This window comes from Marmota flaviventris, chromosome X (genome assembly GCF_047511675.1).
Source record: "Marmota flaviventris isolate mMarFla1 chromosome X, mMarFla1.hap1, whole genome shotgun sequence".
Classification (NCBI taxonomy): Eukaryota; Metazoa; Chordata; class Mammalia; order Rodentia; family Sciuridae; genus Marmota; species Marmota flaviventris.
In genome coordinates, this window is record NC_092518.1 from 103,701,384 (window position 1) to 103,724,690 (window position 23,307).

At 38.9% G+C, this 23,307-nt stretch overlaps 1 protein-coding gene across 6 annotated transcripts in view; it reads right to left on the reverse strand.

Annotated features, from left to right (window-relative positions):
- The window catches only part of Cul4b (cullin 4B), a 93,196-nt gene that overhangs the window by 31,601 nt on the left and 38,288 nt on the right, over nucleotides 1-23,307 (reverse strand). For 3 of the 6 annotated variants that reach the window (XM_071606577.1, XM_071606576.1, XM_071606578.1), the window contains exons 4-5: nucleotides 10,161-10,706; nucleotides 7,978-8,093 (exon numbers count right to left, since the gene is read on the reverse strand). In XM_071606577.1, coding sequence (XP_071462678.1) covers nucleotides 7,978-8,093; nucleotides 10,161-10,706 — 662 coding nt within the window. Of the gene's footprint in view, nucleotides 1-7,977; nucleotides 8,094-10,160; nucleotides 10,707-11,127; nucleotides 11,150-11,444; nucleotides 11,517-23,307 lie in introns of those variants that run through there. The other 3 variants (XM_071606580.1, XM_071606579.1, XM_071606581.1) reach the window with 2 other exon arrangements.

Here is a 23,307-nt window from a genome sequence, read left to right on the forward strand (position 1 = left end):
TCCAACTACAACTAAAAAATAAATTATATATATAAAAAGATATTGTGTCCAACTACAACTAAAATATAAATTTAAAAAAAAAGAAATCAATCTATCTACCTGCAGTGCTAGTGATTGAACCCAGCCAGGACCGTGCATGGTAGGCAAGTGCTACCACTGAGCCACACAACCCCAGCCCCACATCTCCAGCCCTTTCTAAATTTATTTTGAGACAGGGTCTCCCTAAGTTGTCCAGGCTGTCCTTGAACCTGTGTTCCTCCTACCTGAGCCTCCCCAGTACCACCACACATGGCAAGAAATATATATATTATAATCTCCTGCACATAAAATAAATGTATGTACTTGAAACAATATCTACATAATCATTACCATGCATGATACACTAATTATCTTCCATTGTATCTTTTTTCAAAAAAAATGCTAAGGGGGGCTGGGGATGTGGCTCAAGCGGTAGCGCACTCGCCTGGCATGCGTGCTGCCCGGGTTCGATCCTCAGCACCACATACAAAAAAAATAAAGATGTTGTGTTCACCGAAAACTAAAAAATAAATATTAAAACTCTCTCTCTCTCTCTCTCTCTTAAAAAAAATGCTAAGGGGCTGGGTGTAGCTCAGTGGTAGAGCACTAGCCTATGCTGCATAAGCCCCTAGGTTCGAATCCCTAGCACTACAACCAAACAAAAACTGTTAATCACAAACTACTACCTTCTTACTTTGCAGGGGGGGGAGGTTTACTGGGGATTGAACCCAGTGGCATTTTAACATGGAGCCACATTCCCAGTTCTGTATATGTTTTACTTAGAGATAAGGGTCTTGCTAAATTGCCATAGCTGACCTCGAAACTGCAATACTCCTGTTTCATTCTCCCAAGTCACTGGGATTACATGTGCCCAGCTACACATTAATAATTTCAAGAACCTACTAGAACATAAACACCTTAGGAGCAAGGACTAAGAGATTTCTATATCACCGAGGTGTCTATCCAAATGTGCAGACAGTAAGCACCCTGTAATCCTAGCTACGTGGGAGGCTAAGGGAAGAGGATCAAAAAGTTCGAGGTCAACATGGACAAATCAGTCATAAACTGTCCCAAAATAAAAATAAAAGGACTATGTAGGATTTGGCTTAGTGATAGAGTGCTTGCCTAGCATGCAAAAGGCCCTGAGTTTAATCCCCAGTACCAAGGGGGAAAAAAAAAGGAATGAGTGTTTACTAAGCACTACTATATCCTATTAGGTGCTGGGATAGAAACAGGAATAAGAAAGTGTTAAATCACAGCCAGGCATGATGGTGCACATCTGTAATACCACCAACTCCTGAGGCTGAGACAAGAGGATTAGAAGTTCAAGGCCAACCTCAACAATTTAGCAAGGCCCTAAGCAACTTAAGTGAAACCCTATCTCAAAAAAATAAAAAGAGCTGGGGATGTGACTCAGTGGTAAAGTGCCCCTGGGTTCAATCCATAGTACCAAAAAAGTGTTAAATTACTAATTTAGAGTTAGGGGGTGGGATGGGGGGTAGGGATTAGCTCAGTCTGTATAGTGTTTGCCTTACATGCACAAGGCCTTGGGTTCTATCCCCAGAACCACCAAAAAAAAAAAAAAGAAAAAAGAAAAGTTTGAGGGGCTGAGGTTGTGGCTTGGTGGTAGAGTACTTGCCTAGTACTTGTGAGGCACTGGATTCAATTCTCAGCAAAAAAATAAAAAATAAAAAAATATATATATACACATACATACATATATAAAGGTGCTGTGTCCATCTACAAACTAAAAATATTTTTTAAAAAAGTTTGAGAGGGCTGGGTTGTGGTTCAGTGGTAGAATGCTTGCCTACCATGCATGAGGTACTGGGTTTGATCCTCAGCACCACAAAAGTAAAATAAAGATACTGTGTCCACCTAAAACTAGGGAATAAAATATTTTTAAAAAGTTTGAGAGAAGCTCTATTTTATTCCAGATCTTTGAAATGTACTTTTGGAAATGAATTAATTATTTTACATCTCACTAAATAACACTTTGGTAATTCTTAGAGTTGTAGTATAATTATTGCTAAAATAACCTCTTATCTCACAAGCACCTATTTGGATTAAACAGATTCTAGTTTGACAAGTCCTCTAAATAAAACTATCTTTTTATTAAGCTTCCAATCATTAGTGGTAAATAGTCTTAAATCCTTTGAAGACAGTTAGGTATAAAATATAAGCATTCTATCAAGATTTTAATATGTATTCCTCCAAATCCCAACAACTCAGAAGGCTGAGGCAGGAGGATTGCCAAGTCTGAGGCCAGTCTCGGTGATTTAGTGAAGCCCTAAGCAACTGAGGGAGACCCTGTTTCAAAATAAAAATAAACAAAGGGTTGGGAATGTATATCAGTGACAAAGCACCCCTGGGCTCAATCCCCAGTACTAAAAACAAAAAATCTTGTTTGAAAATTAAAAAAAAAAACTGAGGCTGGGGTTGTGACTCAGTGGTAAAGCAGTGCAGGACCCAGGTTCGATCCTCAGCACCATATAAAAATAAAGGCAATGTGTTGTGTCCATCTACACCTAAAAAAAATATTTTTTTAAAAAAATAAAGGTATACGAAAAAACCCACCACACACTGCCAAGAAAATATAAATGTGTAGCAAATGAATTGCAAATGTTCACTTAACAGACAATAAGAAAACTACTAAATTCCCACCTTGATGCTGAACTTTATAGTCACAGACCTAAATGAAGTGGGTCCCATTTTCCAAAGAGTATTTAAAGAAAGAAAAGCACACCACAACTTTTCAACATCTGACACAACAATATAAATTATCTCTTTTTGCAGAAAAGAAACCAATCATGCAATGAAACCTAAATTGCTTTTCTTTTTTACATCTAGTCAACAGGGTTTAAATAAGACTGAGAATTAGCAAGGACTAAGAATTCAGTCTTGCACATTTTTTGAAACACCAGTGATAGTACTGATTAACAATTTAGTAAAAAGAATACATAATATATAACTAAGCTTAAAACATCAATAGTGACAACAGTTTTACTTAGAGAATACTATAGCTAGTGATCAACACTCAAGAATCTCACTATTCTCCAATAATCAATCACTGACTGCTTAAATAACCAGATTTACAATAAATAATAACCTATACTCAGATGGACGCACAATCTGTTTCCAGTCTTTTTTTTTTTTTTTTTTTTTTTGAGGGGGGAATCAGGGATTGAACCCAGTGGCGTGTTAACACTGAGCCACTTTCCAAGCCCTTTTTTTATTTAAAGACAGGCAGGGTCTCACTAAGTTGGTTAGGGCCTTGCTAAGTTGCTAAGGCTTGCTTTGAACTTATGATCCTCCTGCCTCAGCCTCGTGAGTCTCTGCAATTACAGGTGTGCACCAACGTACCTGGCTGCTTCCAGTCTTGTGGTCATCTACTCTACAAATGAATCACTAACAGAAAGGTTATTTTAAGATCCATTTCACAGAAAGCTAATCAAAGTTCCCATTGCAAATGACATACAAAATTATTTTTAGCTGAGTGTAGTGGCACATGCCTGAAATCCCAGCAACTTAGGAGGCTGAGGCAGGAGGATAGGAAGTTCCAGGATAGCCTTGGCTACTTTGAAAGAACCTGTCTCAAAATAAAAAAAAAAAAAGTTCAGAGAGGCAGCTCAGTGGTAGAGCACCCCTGGGTTTAATTCATAGTACCACAAAACAACAAGGACGAAAAGTGGTGCATACGAATACTGTTCCTAGAGAGTTCCTATTATTTTTCCAATTCCACTAATGGTGTCTGCTGAAGCATATTTATTTGTAATGTAATCTAGTTATCAACCAGCTGTTCTAACCTAGTGTGGATTTAGAATTTCAAAATGTGTCTTTATTACTCTAATAAAATGTAATTTTCAAATAAAGGCTTCTTTTCTTAATGACCCAACCATATATTATAATTGATAACTAATACATATCAGAGTGTCAAATACTTTTTGCAATCTTTTATTTACAACTAAACAACCTGGTTATATGGTTAGGGTCATTACCCTATTTTGCAAATGAGAAAACTAAGACTTAGCAAAGTAACTGGCCCAAAGTTTTATGACCAGTGATAAATCTCTACTCTATGGCAGACAAATCAACTTTCAAGCTAGTTCATTTAAACATAATCCCATCTGTAATTGATCAAAAACAAACAAGAAGCCAGGCACAGTGGTACATGCTTATAATTCCAGCAATTTGGGAGGTAAAACAGGAGGATCACAAGTTTGAGGCCAGCCTCAGCAACTTCAGTGAAGCCCTAAGTGACTTACTGAGACTGCCTAAAAAAAAATTATATATATATATATAATATATATATATATATATATATATATATATATTATATATATAAATAAAGGGTTGGGACGTGGCTCAGTGGTAAAGCACCCCTAAAGTTAAACCCCAGTATTTCTCCACAAAAGAAAGCAGCAAACAAACAAAAGAACCAAAACCAAAACATTAACCACTGCCTCACTTGTTCAGGATTTCAAGGTTGTCAAGGAAAGGTAATCTTAAAACTGAGGCATAATTCTCATTTTAGATTACTTAAAAAGACAATGCTTGCAGAGCTGGGGATGTAGCTCAGTGGTAGAGGGCTTGCCTAACATGCTGAAGGCCTGGGTTCCATCCCTAGTATCAGAAAAAAAAAAAAAAAAAAGACAATGATTGCTTGTAAATGCTCTCTGAGCAGCATGTTCTGTTCTAGAAATTAAAAACTTAAAAAGTAACACATGCAACCCACCTAAGGGAATTCCACATTTCAACTTTAAAGCAAAAATGGTTTTTCATGCAGAAAAAAAGTTATGTGCCAGTTAAGTGTTTACCTCAGGGAAAGAAGGGAGAGTAGGGGTTTGGAGACATTGTTTGGTGTATCTATGTATTTCTATTATTGCTCATTTTTAGGATACTTTTAATTACACTGAGTTAAAATCAAACATCACTATAAAATTACATTACATATGAAGTCACATTGTTACATGTAACATTTCATATAACATTATTAAATAATATTACCTCCTTTTGAACTTGAACATCTCAAAATAATAATTTAATAATCCAAAGCAGCATTTATAAAGTTAAGGTCAAAAACAATAAAAGAGCTACAAACATATTTTTGAATTTATTATAGCAGAAGCAATAAGGTACTGAAACAGAAAAGTTGTAATAATTGTGACTAGGGTAAAGAACTCAAATGAAGAACAGCAGGTAAAACTTTTAAAGTACAAGAAAGCAAAAACAGTAAAAACAATGTATAAGCTCTTGGAAGAAAAAAATTAACAGAATCAATGTATCAAGGAAAGTATTTTTAAGTCAAAAGTTCAAGAAAAATACTCAAGGTAAACAGGGTTAACAATCACAATTAACGTTGTTCTCTATGTAAAACATACAAAGTAAAACATTATTGAAATTAATGTTGTACAGCAGCATATCAAAATAAACACCACGTACATACACAAAAGAAAAAAAAAAAACTGACCAGCTTTGATGACAGTTTTTCCTAAAGTAAAACAATTTAATTGCTACAAACACTGCACAACAGTAGTATCTGCAGTGTTGTGGTATTATTAATGAAGTAGCATGGAAGTGAAAACGTGGACTAGGAATTCAGCATCTCAGTTTGATACCCCTATTCTTCCAATACACGACTCTGGGGAAGTTATTTAACTTCTCTCAGACTCAAGTCTCCTTGTCAATAAAATGGGGATAATAACTACTACCCTTATCTATTCAGAAAGAGTTTCTGTAATGATTAAATGAGATAACAGAAGATTAATCCACTTTGCAGGTGGTTATACACACTGTATGAAGAAAATACTGGACCACATGATCTCTTAAGGCCTTTTAAATTCTAATTCCATAACTCTATTTTTATTAATGTGCAACTTAGGAACCACATAATGTAATACAACAAAAAAAAGCCAAATCAAGTGGACTTTTTTTTGATATGAGGGATTGAACCTAGGGGTGCTTTTTATTTTGAGACAGGGTCTCACTAAGTTGCCGAAGCTGGCTTTGATTTTATGATCCTTCTGTATCAATCTCCTGAGGTTCTGGGATTACAGGTGTGAACCACTGTGCCTGGCCTGTTACCCTTTTGATCTTAGGTTAGGTACTAAAACTCCTGTCAGTTTACCTTTCCTCCTCTGTAAAACAGATAAAAGGATACCTGCCTTATCTATCTCTCAACATTGCTTAGAAGAATTGGATGTTTGTAACTGGGCATGGTGGCACACACCTATAATTCCAGCATCTTGGGAGGCTGAGGCAGGAGGATCATGAGTTCAAAGCCAGTCTCAGCAAAAGTGAGGTGCCAAGCAACTATCTCTAAATAAAATACAAAATAGGGCTGGGGGATGTGGTCAGTGGTCCATTATCCCTGAGTTCAATCCCCATTACAAACAAACAAACAAAAGAATACATCTAGGGGCTGGGATTGTGGCTCAGTGGTAGAGCGCTCGCCTAGCATGGGCAGGACCCGGGTTCGATCCTCAGCACCACATAAAAATAAAGGCATTGTAAATAATACACCTAAAAAATAAATGTTAAAAAAAAAGAATACATCTACTTTGCCAGGCACAGTGGCACGAGGATCAAAAATTCGAGGCCAGCCTCAGCAATTTAGAGCGGGGCCCTAAGCAACTTAGCAAGATTCTGTCTCAAAATGAAAAAAAAAAAAAAAAAATGAAAAAGTGCTGGGAGGGCAGGGTGCAGTGGCACAGGCCTGTAATCCCAGAGGCTCTGGAGGCTGAGGAAGGAGGATCACAAGTTCAAAGCCATCCTCAGCCACTGAGTGAGGCCATAAGCAACTCAATGAGACCTTATCTCTAAATAAAATTCAAAAAAGGGCCAGGGATGTGGCTCAGTGGTTAAGTGCCCCTGGGTTCAATCCTAGTATCAAAAAGAAAAAAAATAGATCCCAAATTAGATAATTAGATCCCAAAACTGTTTTCTGACTCCTAATCCATGGTTCATCCATCAGCATACTACCTCTGCAACTAAAATATGAAAACTATAAATACTGATACACTGAACCAATGTAATTTCTTACAAGATTTATCAAACTCAAGCCAGTGTATTCAGAAGTATTTTTTAATACCAAACTGCTGATGCTGTAATAGAAAATTAGTTTTTGAATTGGCTGTTTATGTCAAAAAAAACAGGGCCAACTCTCTTGGAAGCTAGAAGTCTCAATCAGTAATTGCTCTGGACTTTATATTTAAGTTAAATCTTTCATTTGTTAAACAAAAACAAATGTGAACCTCAGGCTAAGTTGCTGGGCTATAACCTGCTGCACATGTCTAGGTTAAGGTGTGTCTTGTAGACCAGGAGATAGAACAAACATGAAGAGCAACAAAAACAATGGCAAAAAGCTACTTCAGGGACTAGGGTTGTAGCTCGGCAGTAGAGCACTCGCCTAGCACGTTAGAGGCCCTGGGTTGGATCCTCAGCACCACATATAAATAAATAAATAAATAAATAAATAAACAAACAAACAAATAAATAAATAGATAAATAAAGGTGTTGTGTCCAACCACACCTAAAAAATACATTAAAAAAGCTACTTCATATTAATATGTGAGGCAGAATAAAGAATGTGAATAATATCTGCATGTCTTGAGGACTTTCCTATATGTGGATGACACGACTAAGCAAGAATTGTCACAATACAATGACATGTCACCAGAAATTATTTTGGGATCTATGCTACAGGATTCCATAATAGGTGAAACCTCAAATATACCAAGATATACCTAAATGAATCCCTATTAGAAGGGTCTAAGAACATACCCATAGTTTATGTGAGAATATGTGGTCTGATTATAAGAGTATACTAATTAATAAATTATAATCAAAAGTGAACCAAAAGTCTACTCAAGAACCCATTTGAGAAATTATGTGTAAAATCCACACACATCCCATTACAATTTATTTTCATTACATCTGGTTATCTGCACTAATACATACCTGGTAGAGTTCTTCTAAATTGTATTTAATTGAAGTACTATTCTGAATAGCTTCCACTGCTTCTTTCAGTTTCTGCCATGTTTCATCTGTGTAGTTTTCTGGTAATTTAGGTTTATCTAGATGATATGTAAAAGATTGGTATTAGAATAATATGTAGGATATAGTAACCAAAGATCTATAACACAACATTACAATTTTTAGGATGTTATGATTTTCGTAACTATTATAGCTAAATATTAAAGTAACCACTGTATTTAAGCTCAGTATTAATAAAATTTAAAATGCCAGAATACTGTTTAAGGCATTTTGACTCACCTATTAAAACTGAAGGTGAGGGTTTTTTTCTCCTATTGATTGTATTGCTTCAAAAAAATAAAAATTCAAGAATGACAGATAAAAAAATAACAATCCTGATCATCTTGTGTAAAACCTGTATCAACATGAATGAGTCTTGTACATGAGATTTAAAATTCTGAGTATCTACTAAGTGCAAGGTATTTTATAAACTTCTTAATCTTTTCAACAATTCCCTGGAGTAAATATTATCATCCCTATTTTACAACTGAGGAAAAGGAAACTGAAGTGGGAACTCATTTGGTGAGCTTGCCCAAGGTCATCATACCTAGTAAAATGGCAAAGCTGGGATTCTAATCCAGGTCTGTGTGACCCCCAAATTTATGCAACATCTACATAAATGGAAAGAAATATCTTTAACCAGTGTTTGAAGTACCTTTATGATCAGAATGAATTTTAAAATATTAAAACAAATGACTCCAAAATCTATGCAGCATTTTCAGAATGTAAAGAAACCTCTTAATGTAAGCTTTAAACTTCACTGGCCAGCAAAAAATTAAAAAAAAATTTAATTAAAGCATCCAAATGCCTTAATAATGTGTTTTTACTTTAGAGAGAGAAAAATGAACAAAATCTCTGGAATTAATTTGCAAATGAAATTAGGATAACAGCTCATTTCCTAAAAATTATTGGTTATTGATGCATTTTTAAGTGAAATAATGAACATATTAATAATTACAATTCATATCCAGTTTAGAAAACTATACTATTAAATCACAAAGAATAAAACACTTGAGAGCCTAGAGATGGGAAGGAGATGATATAAAAAAGGGTTAAAAACAGACAACATCCTAATCTTCTGCTTGAGACAAAATAGAGCATATTCCTGATTTCTATACCAATGTTGAAAACACAAGCACAGAGAATCTAATTTTCTCAATGCTAATATTTAGCCACAAGACATTTGTCTGGTAAATATTACTTAAGTTCATTCATTTACTTCTCCATTTAACAAGTATTTTAACATCTATTACCTGCCAGTTAGGGGTGGTAAAAAAGTAAGTCAGAAAAAATAGAAACACATTCAACAGATAAAAATTAATTCAGCTCAAAAACATTTTAAATGTTGATTTTATACTTGCATCAATGCATTCATTTCCGAAACCACGTATCTCAAACACAATACAAGCAAATTTTCCTAAAATCTGTAGGTCAATACTTTAAAACCTACTTAAGTGAGGAAAAAATGTAGTAATTGTTCCTATCTTTAGACTGGTGGTACACAGAGTTACTACTTCTGTGTATACACAGTATTTTTTCACTTCCAAACCCTACCTTTGGAAAGAAATTCAGAGACCCTAAATATTTTTCTCCAAATATTTTTTCCACAATGAATTTCTTGAATATAGTACAACATTATACACCTATTATAAATCTTATATGAGCATGGAAAGATCACCATTGCTACCTGCATTTATTTCTAGGGATAGAATGTGGCCTACTGAAGCAGAAAAATAAAAATCTCAGCAGTGCCAAGGCTCACTATGCACCTGAACTAAATAAACCTCTTTAGAATACAATTTCTCACCTGTAAAATCCGGATCAAACATACTGTAGATTGTCAATGTTATAAGGAATAACAGATTAGATACAATAGGTTCAGAAAGACCTCGAAACACTGCAAACACCCGGTGGATGCTTCAGCACAAGGATACTAACCACCCCCGGAAAATGAACCCTCCACCAAAAAAAGGACCTCCCCTCCATCTCATTGATTATGCATAAAACATTAGGCCACCTCTATACTGTTTAATATATTAACATAAATAGAGCACGTGACCGCTCAAGTGTCAAATCCTTAGGTGATTATGGATTTTGGCCTTGGTTACCTTTAAAGTTCTTGATCACTAACTTCTTAGCAGAGCCAGGCTTGCTGTTAGCAAAGCTAGAGACGGTGGTAGATGATTTGGCTAGGCCGTTTGCATGATGCACTGAAGCCACAGAAGAGATTAATATACTCTTATTTTTAAGTTGCTGCTGCTGCTGAGATGTTGCAGCAGTTGGTGAAGATGAGGAGGAGGAGGAGGAGGATTCCTCAGCCATCTTCGCATCAAACCCTACAAACTCCAGGGTGTCTTCAAAACGCAGCTTCTTCTGTATCGGTACGTGGCTGGAAGCAGCCACTGAAACCCCCAAGCAGTAGGACGAGGTTGAAGGGGATGCCGAATCCCTGGGTTGTAAAGGAGGAGTGGAGGAGGAAGACGTGGAATCAAAGTCTTCTCTCTCGTTACTACTGTTACTGCTGCTACTGCTGCTGCTGCTGTTTAACTTTCTCTTCTTGGCAGAGGTGGGCGGAGTGGTGCTGGTATTACCATCAGTGGCAGATCTGACCTCCTGAGCAGCAGCAGCAGCTGAGGGATTGGGGGAAGAAAAACCTGTTGGAAACATGAAAATAGCGGGGTCAACAGGCAGAGGAGCATCAAAACCCTACGTTTATATGCCTGCGTGCGTGTAGGAGAGAAGGTGGCAATGCTAGAGGGGGAAGGGAAGAAAGAAGAGAGGAGAAACACAGAGGACAAGAAGGAAAGTGAAGGGGGGGCAAACCGGGGGAATGGGAGGGTTTGGGAAGGCGGATAGGCTGACACCAGAAGTGAGGAGAACGAGGGGGGAGAGCGAATGAGGAGGCAGACAGGTAAACGGCCGTGCCGTCCCCCCTCCCCTGCTTTTCAATCTCTCCCCCCCCCTTTTCTGCAGGAGTGACTCAAGAGAGTCTGTGAGGCTGCAGCTCCTCCTCCTTTTCTCCCTCTCTCTGGGAGGGGAGATGCTGTGGTTGGGGGGAGGGGAGGGGGAGCGAACCAGAGCTTGTTATTGTCAATAGCACAAGAGGCTAAAGATGGCGCCACTTCCGGTCACGAGGCACCAAAGGAGGGGCGGCGTCTCTCCCCAGGAGTGGGGGGTGGAGAGAAACACTGCAGCCACCCGGGGGTTGGGGGAGCTGGCTAGTGGTGGGGCGGCGGGAAAGGGGCAACCAAAGCACCTCAAATGCTCTTGTTAGTTCGTTCCGGCTCCTGTTCCCTCTCCCCTTCCCTGCCATCTTCCTCCCCAAACCCACCCATAACTCCCACCCCTTCCTTAACGGTCCCGCGGGGAGCTTCGCGCCGCAGCGCCCTTACCGGAAGTGACTGGGCAGACACTTTTCATAGCGCCCAGATCCCGAAGCCCCCAGGTCCGCAGGACTCCAGTGGGGGGGGGGGATGGGGGAGGGAACAAGGGGGGGAAGAGAAATGGAAAGGGAGGAGGGGGCGGGCCTTTGAGACACCTTCAGAGCTCCTGATTGGATATTTCTGACCGTGAGGTGGGCGGGAGCAAGGGGTGGGGGTGGCGGGAGAAGGAGCGGGAAGGAGCCTGGAGAGGAGGGGAGGTGGTGACGGCGAGGGGCGGGGTAAGCTAGCTGGGAAAAAAGAGAAGAGAGGGAGGAGGTAGGGAGTAAAAAGTAAGGAAGAATGGAAACTTTGAAAGAGATAAAGGAATAGGAGGGGTTGCAAGGTGACGGGAGTAACCCGAAATAGAAGAAAACATAATCATGCTATTATGCCTGCTGCTACAGAACGTCACGATTTTAAGATAGGAAAGAAAACCTTAGGAAGCAAAGGAGTTTTTAATTCCATGTAGCAACAAATTGTTTCTCTTTTGTGTCAAGGACACCAAAGACCCAATGCTGAATAGAGCCTGAATTTTTTTGTTCTTTTCTCGGTGATAAAGGCATAAATCCTTTTACCTTCCTACCAGAACATTTTCTAACATGGCCGACCAGAGTCAAAGGTGCAATCTAAGGCCAAGAAACAGCCCCCACCCAGCCCAAATCCAAGGAACACTCCCTACTCCCAACCCATTAGTCATTAACTCAGCAATTTGTAGACCTAAGCTAAGACCCGCTTCTTTTACCAAATCTCAGTTTATACGCTATATGGAAGAAGACATTTTTAGGAGAACAATATTGGCAAAAGTCAAATGTTTTAGTCCAGAGTGGTGGTGCACCCCTGTAATCTCAGCAACTGAGAGGCTGGGGCAGGAGGATTGTAAATTCCAGCCTCAGCAAAATTCTCCAAGCTCTCAACCGTAAGCACCTAGCAAGACCGTCTCAAAACAAAACAAAACAAAACACCACAGCTCAAGGTGTTCCATGAGCCAAAGTTGTACATTTGATGATCTTTTCTGGTACCAGGGATTGAACCCAGTAGCGCTTAACCCTTGAACCACTGCCTCAGCCCTTATTGAGACAGGATCTAGCTAAATTGCTTAGGGCCTTGCTAAATTGCTGAAGCTGATTTTTAACTTGCCATCCTCCTACCTGGGCCGGGGATTACAATCCGCAGCGGGGCGGGGGGGGGGGGGGGGGGGCGGGTTTCCTTGTCAATAATCAAATGGACAGCTGGGCTCAATGGCACATGCCTGTGTGATCCCAGTGACTCAAGAGGCAGAGGCAGGAGGCTTGCAAATTCCAGGCCAGCCTCAGCAAGAGAAATCATGTCTCAAAATAAAAAAAAGATAGGACTAGGGAAGTGGCTCAGTGATTAAGTGCCCCTGGGTTCAATCCCTGGTACCCCCCCCCCCAAAAAAAAAAGTTTGAAACATAGTTAAATTAGCAACAATAAACCTTGTAAATTCCCTCTTGGAAGTTTCTACTTAATCCTAGGGCATCCTCAGAGGGAGAGAACATAATGTCAAAAGTAAATTTTGCTAACCTGTTGATCATTCTAGATGCAGAAACATTGAATAAGCACATATCCAAAGGCTTTATATGCCAGATGCTATGCCAGGACCCTGCCTCTGAGAGGCCAGTGGGGGAAGATAGTCTCCAAACTAGTTTCCAAAAGTACAATGTGCTGTGGGAAACAAGAAGTTTGGAGGAAATCTGGAATAGTCAGGGTTTCATCCAGCTGATGTTTATGCTGAGTCTCAAAATGGGAATTGTCCCCAAAAAAAGGACAACAAGGGGAGAGGATGCACTGTGGACAATGAAAACGTGGGCAGAGCAATGAATTGTGAAAGGGCTTGGCCTGTTTATGGGTACATGGAAAGAGCAGGGAGGCTAAAAATCAGGATGTCTCTTTGGAAGTGAGGAAGATGAGAGGTTGCAAGGTACCTGGCCCACTAAGCCAAGAACTTTGGAGTCTACCTGGTAGGCAGAGGTAGACAACAGGGAGACAAGCAAGTGGGGCTTTTGTAAGGGAAGTGATAGGCTTGTGGTAGACCAAAAGCAGCTTACATGGTATAACATGTGACAGGGAAATCCGAATACTGCAAATAAATCACCTTTCCAACTTTGTTTAAACAGACTCACCTTTTTTATTTATTATTATTATTTTTGTCTTGAAAAGTCCTGGTTAAAATGCAAATCTTCCTGGAAAGTTTACTACCTTGGGGATTACCAGCCCTTACCTTTGTGTTGTTTGTGACAGCCTGCTGAGAGAAAGGCTGTGATGGAACTTAAGCCCAGGAAGAAGAAAGAGAGAAAGGCCAGAAAGAGGACATATGGAAGCACTTTTGTTTTGAATATACCATGTTGTTCTTGCTGCCCAAAATGAGATGGTAAGCTCTTAAGGCCAGGAAAGATGACCTAAAACATTAAGCCTCCCTTTGCTGTGTCTTACATTTCACACAATGCTGAACAACTGTGTAAATGCAGAGTAAAAACTTACTAAATATTTTACTGAATGAGAAAGAAATAATGCTGTGTCTCTACAAAGGAGGATTAACTGTCTAATTTTCAGGACCTACTGCACAAGGTTGTTCTAATTCATGTAGTTATATTCCTTAGAAGGGCATATGGAAGTGCTATTTTTAAATTTATGAGTATTGGTGCAATTGAAAGGGAATGGACAAAGATGAGAGAAAGTTGTGTTTGCCATACAAAGATAAGCTTTTATACTGACCTAAAGGATAGCTGAGTCTTGTTAATATTCAACACATTCTAGTAATAATAGCTCCCAAACTCAAATGATTATCAAAGCCCTTTCAGTCTTCTGAGTTACATCTTCATTTGAAAAGCCTGGATCCTTTCGGCTCTTGAGCTATAGCTCACTTTGAACAACCCAGTAGTGTAAACTACTATTAAGTTCTCCATGAAATATCCTTAGGAGAATTTTGTGGAAAGAATAACTGTTTCTCTTTTTCTCAAATGATTAATAATTATATTCCTTTTGACATTTTACAAGCTCACTTTATTTCATTCCAGATCAACTCTCACATATTTAGCATATCTTAATATGGTTATGTAATTTTAATGATTTTTATTTAACATTCACATTTTGTGGCACAAAACAACTTAGATACATGATGTGTGAGGACCAGAACTTACTTTTTTCTTATATCTTCAAACCAATTTAAAAAGATGATAACTTCCCATGTTATTTTGTGAAAACACCTTTTACACCAAGAATAACTGCTTGGGGCCAGCAAACACATAAGCATATATGCAATATACCCAAACATTTGCCAAATAGACTTAAATGCATTCTCAACACTCAAATTCAAATATATATTTCAAGGTTTAACTCAATGAACCCACAAATAATCAAGATGTATAATATAGAACACCATACAATTATAGTCATTATCAGAGTAAAGCAGATTGGACACTTAATACATATTCCATATATAGAATCTTTTCATCTTGTGATTTCAACTCATACCTCAAAAATATTAATTAAACTTTACAATGTGGCCAGATGAGGCATAGTTATTATTGGCTCTCTTTTAACCAACCTATTTATAAAGGTAAATATCTGCATAAAGAAAGAATGCAAATGAGGACTGGTTTTCCTAATGTCCATTTCTATAAGCACCTCCCTAAAAAAGGCAGAGTACAAAATGTTTTCCTCTTTTGATCACAGGGATTCCCCCAGGGTGTTAGGTTTTAGTTCTTCTCCAAACTTCTCATGGCAAATTTTAAGACAGACAGACAGACATTCCTGGAAGGCTTGTTATCCAGTGAGTGGGATTTTCCTTAAAAATGGGAGAGACAGCCAGGCACTGTGGCACATGCTGTAATCCCAGCAAATCTGAGGCTGAGGCAGAGGGATAGCAAGTTCAAGGCCAGCCTCAGCAACTTAGCAAGACCCTGTCTCAAAATTTTAAATTTTTTTTTATAGGCCTGGGTGTGTAAGTAGCTTAATGTAAAATGCCCCTGGGTTCATTGGGCTCAATCCCCAGTTACTTAATGTGTCAAGATAAAAAGAACTGCTGGGTAAAAGGTAGTTGGTGTTTTGCTATCATTTTTTCTGAAGGACCATCTTTAAAGCCTGGAAATACAGACAGTAACCAAGCTGTACTGAGATAGTATATCAAAATAAGGGTTTGTTATGTGCTACCAACAGCAGTGGACTGTTATGAGATGGCTGAGGAAGTCAAACATAATTTTCCTATCCTGAGGTTGTTTTATAAAAAGGAACAAATACTGAACCTATGGTACTAAATAAAATGTAAACATAACACAGAACTCATATTTAATAAAATATTTTATTGTCTATGGAAAACTACTGCATCAACTGAAGACTCACTTGGTACATCGACCATTTGAGTACTTAGACCCTTAGCTCAGAGATTTTAACTGTTATACCTCTGAACCATCTAGAAAGCAGATTTAAAAACTAAAAATTAGGGAAAGGCCATTTTCCCCAGGGGTCTGGGAGTGGGGAACCAGACCAGCCACAGATTACTTCTCACTTTGGTGCTACCAAACACTTATTATGGAGTTGCAGGGCCTATTTTAACCTTTTGTACATTTTATCAAGGACTTTCAGTCCCCCTCCCCGAAACCTGCTTTAATGTTTGATCTTCTAATGGCATTAAGGTCTTTCTTTTTCTCAAAAGCAAGGCCAATTTAGGTTTAAATCAGTAGTTCCCAACTCTGACTACACAATAGAATCACCTGGGGAGTATTAAAAAAACCATGAATGCCCAGGTCCAAACCTATCCAATTCAACCAGAATCTCTTGTATGTAGGGCCTCAATTATCAGTATTAAGAATGTCAGGTGATTCCATGTACCTCCAAGGTTGAAAGAACAAAGCTGCAGGTGAAATAAGCAAAACCTGGTGGGGCTGATAAACCCTTTCACACCTAAAACTTCATAATTTAATGCCTAAAATTTCACAATTACTTATTCACCCCTTTGGTAAAACAATGTTTCCCTCTCTAGGAATCTTTCTCAAATTTAAATTAGCCAAGGGACCTAGTTCTTCCCTTTAAGGTGAATGCCTCTTGGCTAATAAAGTTCTAAATATTTGGACAGCCTTCACGCCTATAATCCCAGCTACTCAGAAGGCTGACAAAGGAGGGTTGGAATTTCAAGGTCATCTTTGGCAATTTTGTGAGACCCCCTTAGAAAAACAGTCCTAAGTGCCTGAAGGTAAACCCTAGTAGAAGGGGCTGCAATGGGGAGTGGGGAAAAGTAAGATGACCTACAAGGAAGGAAGGATTTCTGAGAGTCCATTTTGCTAACTTCACAGTATTACTGCCTAGTGCCAAGCCTGCTCTGTAATGAGTATATACTTAAAGGTCTAGTCAAGTCTGACAGCTTATCTCAACTGCCAAAATTATGTTAAAGTAAATTTTACATATTTTTCATAAGTAAAGCAAAGAGTAGACATTAGGAATATAGGTTTAGAGCTCTCTGATAAATGCCCACCTTCTGAATTACCACTCACCATATGGAAGTTTCCATTACCAAGTTATCTATTTTTCCTGATTCTGTTAAATGCCCTTTATTCCTACAAACAGCATTATTTCTCTTGCCAATTCATTTAGTCATTCAACAAAAATGTATTGAGCAAGTACTCTCAGCAAGGCACGGCGCTAGATGCCATGAGGAAATACTGAACCAATACAAAATTCCATTGGTAGTTGATGTTAGTTTTTCAAAGCACTTTCACATACAATTTTATTTTATCCTCATAGTAACACATGAGATAGGTGAAGTATCATCCCCATTTTACAGATGAGAAACAGGTTCAGCAAAGGACACACAAATTATTTACCAAAGTCACAAAGCAATGTACAGACGATTTAAATCCAGTTATTCACTAACTTCAAATATAGTGCCTTTCATAGCTAACTGCCGCAGTCTGGCTGGGCACAATCAGAAGCCACTTGTCAAAAGAAACTAACTTTATTTTTAGAACCAAACACGCCAAACAAACCAGCCTCTCGGGAAAAACCCTCAGAGCCTCAACTGCCACCACCGGCTTTCCACAAGCCTCTCTCTCCCCCCACTAGCTTCTTTCCACCTCCCACAATCCTCCTGCTCTTGAGGCCGATTGGCTGGGTCACGTGGGCAGAGCCAAAAAGTCCCCCAATGAGCAGCTCCGTGGTCTGAAAGGGCAGGGAAACAGTCCAATGAGCATCACCGCAGAGGAGCCAATCAGCTAGATGTTGCTGGGGCCGAGGAGCCAATCAGCTAGATGTTGCTGGGGCAGCTGTGAGCCAATCATCAGCCGGCAGCTGGATTGCTGGCAGCTGGAAGTTTGCTGGGGCCCCTTCGGCTGTGGCTCTCAACAGCTAACAATTTAATAAGACATGTCATATAATAGTCTTAAGTGGCAAAAAGTTAGGAAAAGGCATTTAGAGCCCCACTCACCAGGAGAACAAAAATGAGGAATAAAGTAAATCCTTTATTGAGATGAGCCAAATCACAAGGCCCAAAAGGAAACCAAGCTTAGATGAAGTTCAGGCCATCATCTAGAAGGCAGGACAAAGTAGCAGGCAATGCACATTTCAGGATAGAGGAGCATTTTGGAGTATCAGTTTCTAGAGTATCAGTCCATTCCGTGGCTGATCTTCACAGGACATAGAAAGCAGCTCCTTCTCCTGGCTAAATCCAGGCAAACACTGAACAAACCTTGCCTGAAGACCCGTTATGATCCAGTCGCTGAGCATACAGAGACAACCCTTGACCTCAATGGTTCTCAATTGGCTTAGTGGGTGAGGCAGACAATTACAAGACAGAGTAATAAAGGCTACTATGGGAACATAAAGGAGGACACCTGGCCCAGCCTAGTAGAGAGGGTGGGACAGAAAAGAGGAAGGGAAGGGAGTTAAGAATTACTTCCAGAAAAAGAAATTCAATTTAAAGCCTGGAGGGTGGGCAGGAATTAGAAGGCTAGGGAAGTGAAATGGAGCCTAGAGCACAAAGAAGGAAGACAGGGAGTGCATTTAAGTCCTAAGGGTAAAAGAGTCATATTCAGGAAATTGTAAGGAGACCAGTTTATTAGGACATAGCTTCAGTCCTAACCAGACTCTGGAAAGCTAAAGAGGAAAATAAAGAAAGCATCCAGCCAGATTGCGAGTTCAAAGCCAGTCTCAGCAAAAGCGAAGCACTAAGCAACTCAGTGAAACCCTGTCTCTAAATAAAATACAGAATAGGGCTGGGGATGTGGTCAGTGATGGAGTGCCCCTAAGTTCAATCACTGGTACCCTCCCCCCCCCAAAAAAAAGAAAGCATCCAAGGGCTGGGGCTGTAACTTAGTGACAGAGTGCTTGCCTAGCATATGTTGAGGCTTTGGGATTCATCCTTAGCATCACATAAAAATAAACAAATAAAATAAAAGCATGCTGACTATACACAACTACAAAAAAATTTTTTATAAAGAAAGCATCCAAGTCTCAAATCTTGTACGTCAATTCCTAGGCCTCTTAGTACCAAATATTACTCATACCGTATTTGCTGTTGGAGCTGTGGCTATTGATAATACTTCCTGCCTTGAGCCATACTGGTTTAAGAAATAGACTTAAGGTTGGGCTCAGCCATAGAAATAGCTGAGACCCAGGCTAGGGCTGTAGCTCAGTGGCAAAGCATTTGCCTAGCATGCCTGAGGCACTGGGTTCAATCCTCAGCACCACATAAAAATAAATAAAATAAAGGTATTCTGTCCATCTACAACTACAAAAAATAAAAATGAAAGAAAAAAAAAAAAGAAATTGCTGAGACCCACAAAAGGGAAGAGGTGCTGAAACATGGGAAATTAAGACATGGATGATAATATGACCATAATACTGGACAATACTATACGAATTTACATGAACTAGACCACAGTGGGGAAACTATAGCCCATGGACCAATCCTAGCTTGTTTGTGTAAAGTTTTATTGGAATACTGCCATATTCATTCATGTACATATATTCTTTTCTTTCTTTCTTTCTTTCTTTTTTTTTTTTTTTTTTTTTTTTTTGTGGTGCTGGGGATTGAAACCAGGGCTTTGTGCATACAAGGCAAGCACTCTACCAACTGAACTATATCCCCAACCCCCTCATGTACATATTTTCTGTGGTTGCTTTTGTGCTAAAACAGAGTTCAGAGTTGTTGTTTTTTTAAAATATTTATTTTTTAGGTGTAGATGGACACAACACAATGCCTTTATTTTTATGTGGTGCTGAGGATCGAACCCGGGTCCCACCCGTGCTAGGCGAGCACTCAACCGCTGAGCCACAATCCCAGCCCCAAGTTCAGAGTTTTAATGGAGATCAAATATACCCCACAGAGCCAAAAATATTTCTATCTAGTGCTTTACAGGAAAGAAAATTGCTGATCTTTGCACTTGAATATACTAAGTGCTAAAAAAGAGAGATTTGGAAAATGTTTAGTTGTGTGTGGCACAAAGGAGAAAGAAAACTAAAACATGTTAAGAATTTCTATTCCTAATCTCTACTATCAATAATATAGACATCAAAGGATGGCAAGATAATATTCGTTGATAATCATACAAAGAAATACTACGCAGCATTGAAAGATAAATGGAGTGTAGCTATAAGCTATAAGTTCAGAACGAATGTTATATGAAAAAAGCAAATCACAATATAAATATAATTTTATAACTTTTTAAATATATATGTATATTTTTAATTTTAGGTGAACACAATACCTTTTATTTTTATATGGTGCTGAGGATCAAACCCAGGGCCTCGCACATGCTAGGTGAGCACTCTACCACTGAGCAACAACCTCAGCCCTATCATTTGATTATTCTTAATAAATTATACACAATACATATTCTTTTATATGTATTAAAATTACTTAAAGATTTTCAAAGCAAGTTGCAACCTGTTGATGGCTAGAACATGTTGATGGTTGGAGAAAATAACTGACAGAGAAAGCAAATGACAACTAGTGCTGATTTTTGGAACATTTAAGATTGTCTTGTATCCCTGAATGCAAAAGGCCCTGGGTTCAATCCCCAGCACCATCAAAAAAAAAAAAAAAGATTGTCTTATAGGGGGGCTGGGGTTGTGGCTCAGTGGTAAAGCGCTTGCCTGCCATGTGTGAGGCACTGGGTTTACTCCTTAGCACCATATGTAAATGAATAAATAAAAGTATTGTGTCCATCTACAACTAAAAAAATTTTTTAAAATATTGTTTTGTACATTCCCTAAAATTACTCAGGGAGGAGGGGCATATTCCCCAACCTGGTGAAGAATGGACTTTCTATGGTCCACATAATGGGGGTTTAGTGTTGTTGTAATATGTATATTAATCATATCATATAAATCCAAAATTAATTTGTAGCATCAAGATGGTGATATCTGGAAATATATCAAAAGGAAAATAGTGTATGCAAAGACATAGATGCATGAGAAAGATCATGTACCATTTAGGCATACATAAACATTACCATCCTGGGTGGATATGTGCAGTAGGCCTGTACAAACAGTGGGAGATGAAGATAGAGGCAGGTGGGGTTCAGATCAAATGCCATCCTCGAGTTTGTGTTCTATCCAGTAGGTCCTAAGTAATCACTAAAGGGCTTCTAACAGGGAAGGGAATACTATGAATATACATTTAGCAATGTCCAGATCTCAACAAACTTTTAACTACAAAGTAAAGTATCATCTTTTCTCCTCTCACTCCTGGCTCCCAAACTAAACCCATTCTTCAAAAATAATCCTGAATTACTGGTTTGCTGATCAAAGACATTTTTATAATCTGGAGCTGTGGTGCATGTCTATGATCCCAACCACTGAGACAAGAGGATCTCAAGGTCAAGGTCAGCCTGGGCAACTAAGTGAGACTATCTCAAATTTTTTTTTTAAAAGAGAGAGAGAGAGAGAGAGAGAGAGAGAGAGAGAATTTTTAATATTTTTTAGTTTTCGGTGAACACAACATCTTTGTTTGTATGTGATGCTGAGGATTGAACCCGGGCCGCACGCATGCCAGGTGAGCGTGCTACCTCTTGAGCCACATCCCCAGCCCCTATCTCAATTTTTTTAAAAAAATGGTTGGGTATGTAGTTCAGTGATAAAGTGCCCCTGGGTCTAATCCCCAGAATTGTCAAAACAAGGCGTGGGGGCTGGTGTATGTGTACCTAGCATGTGTGAGGTCCTTGATTCAATCTCTGGCACCCCTTAAAAGAGTTCACACTATATGAACTGTTCTATGACATTATTTATTTATTCCTTCCTTAATATTTTATCACAGATATCTGTCCTTATTAGTATACATAGATCTACCTTATTATTTCTAAGGAGAGCATAATATACTATATATATGTGTGTGTGTGTGTGTGTATACATATATATGTATGTATGTATCCTATCCAATCACTTTTTTTTAGAGAGAGAGAGAGAGAAAATTTTAATATTTATTTTTTTTAGTTTTTTTTTAGTTTTCGGTGGACACAACATCTTTGTTTGTATGTGGTGCTGAGGATCGAACCCGGGCTGCACGCATGTGCCGCAGTCTGGCTGGGCACAATCAGGAGCCACTTGTCAAAAGAAACTAACTTTATTTTTAGAACTACACACGCCAAACAAAACAGCCTCTCAGGAAAAACCCTCAGAGCCTTAACTGCCACCACCGGCTTTCCACAAGCCTCTCTCTCCCCCACAAGCTTCTCTCCACCTCCCACAATCCTCCTGCTCTTGAGGCCGATTGGCTGGGTCACGTGGGTGGAGCCAAAAAAGTCCCCCAATGAGCAGCTCCGTGGTCTGAAAGGGCAGGGAAACAGCCCAATGAGCATCACCGCAGAGGAGCCAATCAGCTAGATGTTGCTGGGGCCGCTGTGAGCCAATCATCAGCCGGCAGCTGGAAGTTTGCTGGGGCCCCTTCGGCTGTGGCTCTCAACACGCATGCCAGGGGAGCACGCTACCATTTGAGCCACATCCCCAGCCCTATCCAATCACTTTTTAAAAAAATTATCACTTTAAAAAAGTCTATCGCATTTTATTGTTTCTTTTTCCCTTTTCTTTACTTTTGCTGAACTGACTTTCCCTTTTAATTGTATTTGGAAAGTGCTACATAGTATATACTTTCTACATAGTACATACCTTTCACTTTTGTTTACTTGTACAAATGATGCATAAACATTCTTCTTGTAAGAAAAAAAAATCAAAGCTAGACATGGTGGTGGACACCTGTAATTTCAGTGACTCAGGAAGCTAAGGCAGTAGCATCACAAGTTTGGGGTCAGCCTCAGCAGCTTAGTGAGGCCCTAACCAACTTAATGAGATGAGACCCTGTCTCAAAATAAAATATAAAAAGGGCTGTGGATGTGGCTCAGTGGTTAAGCACCCTGGGTTCAATCCCCACTACAAAAAAAAAAAAAAAAAAAGCAATATAGTAGAATATAGGATAAAAAGCACAAGTGTCCTTTCCCTGTTGAATTTGGTGCATTTCCTTCACCATCTATGGCATTTATATACATGTGCATATATATGTGTGTATACACATGTATTCACACACAAACACGAAGCTTTGGTATTTTTAGACAAAAATGGTATCATTACTATATATATAGCTATATCATTTGCTTTTTTCACTTAATAGAAATTGAAGATATTTCCACAACAGTGTATAGAGATTAACCTCATTCTTTTTAAGGGCTGCATATTATCTCATAGTAAAGATATACCACATTTTATTTTACCATTCCTCTATTGGGGGATATTTGGTTATTTCCAATATTCTGTGACTAACATGCTGCAATTAGTATCCTGCAACATCTATCTATGTGCATGTACAAAAGTATTTCTGAGCATATATTCA